Genomic DNA, 3,331 nt, shown 5'->3' with positions numbered 1-3,331 from the left:
AAGTTTGAAAGGAGTAAAGCCTGTGTTAATGCTATTGAGTAGGCTAATATGGCCAAAGAATATATTTTGTTTTATAAATAAATGTTCATTTAAAAGCAGCCCACGAACAGCGTGTTATGTTACCGTTATCCCTTACGGCTCCGACGAGGTTTTGTTCCGTTGTCCTGACATTTTATCCTACCTGTCAGATTGTCCTATCAGGGTTTATTGCGCATGCGCACATCAATATTGCGTCCTTTTTCTCACGCTGAACAACAATATTTAATGTATCTGCATTATTGTAAGGGTAGGTTTAGGGTTGGGGTAGGTGTAGACTTTAATAAAACAATCTAATAGGTAGAAAAAATTATTTAACGGCTCTACGTCACGAAGTAACACATTTGCATAATGTCTGCCCACATTCTACTTCGCCAACTTGCCCACCCACAAAGAGTAAAATTTCCGTGTGGTTAACATGATGTCGAGAAGATGCTGTATCCTAGGCTGTGAGAGTAACTTTGTTTTATCACATCTTATAATTACCACAAACTTGAGACAAAACAGCCTCTTGTCGATCAGCCACTTCAACCGTTTCATCATCAGACTCCGGCTCGAATTTGTAAGGTACAATCGATACCATCTTTTCTATGTATTGACAAGTCTCCAGGGCTGTCATTCCGTCATGGCAATGGGCGTTTTGTTTCCAACACGCGCTGTACGCGGTAAACCAATCCAGAGCCAATCTCTGTACGGCTCTGGACCAATCACAAGGGACTGCGCCATCTGACCAATCACAGCAGTGAGGGCTCACAGAAAGGAGGGGTTTAGAGAGACTGATTCTTTGAACTGCCGTCGTTTACGAATCATTTAGAAATGAGGTAAAATTAAATATATTTTTTGAGAAAACTAACATGTTTTTTGACCTTGCATGCATGTAAACCTGTTTTAGGAGACTCATAAAACAATATTAGCAACCTTAAAAATGGCATAATAGGGGCACTTTAAGCCAGTTATTTCTATCTTTTGTTGTAGTGTGTCAGTAGGAAATATCAGTTTTCATTTCCAAATACTCCTTTTGCCATTAATTGTAATAATCCAGTGAGATATTTGCATGCACAAGGAGTCTGACAACAGCCAGTGCTCCACACAGAGATGTGATCTCACCATCATCCAGTCTGTCTGCGATTACATAAAGAATTAGAAAAAACTGAGGCAGACTAAATCCAGAAGAACTGTGGCAACGTCTCCAAGACGCTTCAAAAATCCTACCTGCAAAGCTACCTGAAAAACTATGTGCAAGTGCACCTAGGACAAAAGATGTTTTAAACAACAAGGTTGGTAACACCAAATGTTGATTAGATTTAGTTAATAGAAGTTAATTGATAAATAAAATCTATTTATGACATTATTTTTTAAAGCATCCTCACTTTAGAGAATTTTTACACAAGTGCTTAAAACTTTGCACAGTACTGTAGCTTTGCAGGTAGGATTCTTGAAGTGTCTTGGAGATGTTGCCACAGTTCTTCTAGATTTAGTCTGTCTGAGGTTTTTCTGTTTCTTCATGTCATTCCAGATTAACTGGATAATGGCGAGATCAGATCTCTGTGTGGAGCACTGGCTGTTGTCAGACTCCTTGTGCATACAAAAATCTCACTGGATAACTACAATTAATGGCAAAAGGAATGTTTGGAAATGCAAACTGATATTTCCTACTGACACACTACAGCAAAATATAGAAATAACTGGCTTAAAACCATTTTTTTGTTGGTGAAAATACTAATGGCCTAAAACTTTTGCACAGTACTGTATACACAGTACACACACACACACACGTTAAATATTAAAAAATATTTTTTTTTTTAAACAAATCTTTAGTGACTTTTTCCATTTCCATGTCTGACCCAAATGTTCCAAGCAAAGTGAAAAATAAAAATCTTGCTTACCACCACCACCTCTACCTCCTCGAAATCCTCCTCTACCACCCCGGTCTCCTCCTCCTCCTCTTCCTCTTCCTCCAAAGCCTCCTCGACCACCACCACCTCCTCTTGGGGTGAATCCTGTAAAGAGGAATCAAATATTAATTCATTCTGATGTTCAGCTTCAACTAACCCCTTATATTAGAAAAACCTTCAGTTAGAACTGTTTTCACAAAGAAAGCCATTAGAGATAATACTATTCTAAACAAGGGCTGCAACTGAGCTCTGGTCTTTAAATGCCCTCAACTCGACTCCACAACTAACTCTATACGAAGTTAAATACCATGCATTGGTAACTTTAGCTTGTGTGTAATATGTCTTTGCTGCAGGTAGCCGAATGATCCAAAACTAGTCGTTTTACTAGGTTGTGGACAGGCATAAGGTCTGACAGGCGAGGTCATTTTCTAAACCCATGTGGTCCTCCTCAACAACGTGTGGAAACTCAGCAATGAAAATAAACATTGTGCACAATGTCCAGCCAAAATCAAACGAATAAAAACGACAAATTTCATTTTTAATTTTAATAATAAAAACAACGCGGCTAAGTAAACAAGATTAATCTTAGAAACAATAACGTTAGCTAATCTAGTTTAGAGCCATGTGGAACTTCCGCACCGCGTGCGCAGCATGACTCGGTTGCTTGCACGCGCAATGTTATACACTGCAAGAAATATCATAGCCTACACTGAAACAAGGTTTTTAAGAGACCACACTAACATGTTTAAAGACAGTAATAAAATAACAATGTCATAACATTTCATAGAAAGAGCGTGTCGTACACAAAGCTTTAAGCGCGTGGCTAACTTGGCCGGAATGTTCACGCGCGAGCAAAAACACTTATAAATACATATTTTATCGCGCGACAATCAAAACAACCTTATACGCATACAAAACTATAAATAACTTACCTGGTTTCATTTTACTTTAGTATATATGGCTAATCCTGATTTAATTAAACAAATAGCTGCAGTTTATACACTCCCGCCGCTTCTCCTCCGGACTTGTTCAGCACTGATCAGGATGCCACATGCGTCGAACGTCTTTTCCCATAATGCAATTGTAAAAAAAAAACGTTGCTCATGTTCGTTGTCCCGCCGTCTAGTGGGAGACTTTGCAAGTACAATACAATCACGCAACTCCGTCATTCAAGTTATTTCATAGAAATACAATTTGATGCAAGTGTATGAAAGACTACACTGTTTTGTTCATATTAGTGATATTACCACTGTAATGATACCATGTTTTTGGACAGCCAAATGGAACAAGTCATCTGGGTGTCCACAGACTTTAAGCCAAAACTCAAAGGACTTAATTTACGAGGAATCACCAGAGGTGTGTATCTGAAAACCATACTCGCGTAAAAGTACAGTTACCTT

At 38.5% G+C, this 3,331-nt stretch overlaps 1 protein-coding gene across 1 annotated transcript in view; it reads right to left on the bottom strand.

Annotated features, from left to right (window-relative positions):
* The window catches only part of fbl (fibrillarin), a 9,442-nt gene extending 6,421 nt beyond the window's left edge, over positions 1–3,021 (bottom strand). Inside the window, exons 1-2 of the mRNA XM_016549442.1 lie at positions 2,864–3,021; positions 1,923–2,036 (exon numbers count right to left, since the gene is read on the bottom strand). Coding sequence (XP_016404928.1) covers positions 1,923–2,036; positions 2,864–2,873 — 124 coding nt within the window. The 5' untranslated portion in view covers positions 2,874–3,021. The remainder of the gene's footprint in view (positions 1–1,922; positions 2,037–2,863) is intronic.
* Positions 3,022–3,331: the final 310 nt, after the last annotated feature.

The sequence above is a fragment of the Sinocyclocheilus rhinocerous genome, unplaced genomic scaffold, assembly GCF_001515625.1.
Source record: "Sinocyclocheilus rhinocerous isolate Xijiao unplaced genomic scaffold, SAMN03320098_v1.1 scaffold1876, whole genome shotgun sequence".
NCBI classification, from domain to species: Eukaryota; Metazoa; Chordata; class Actinopteri; order Cypriniformes; family Cyprinidae; genus Sinocyclocheilus; species Sinocyclocheilus rhinocerous.
This window is presented reverse-complemented; position numbering and strand designations above follow the sequence as displayed.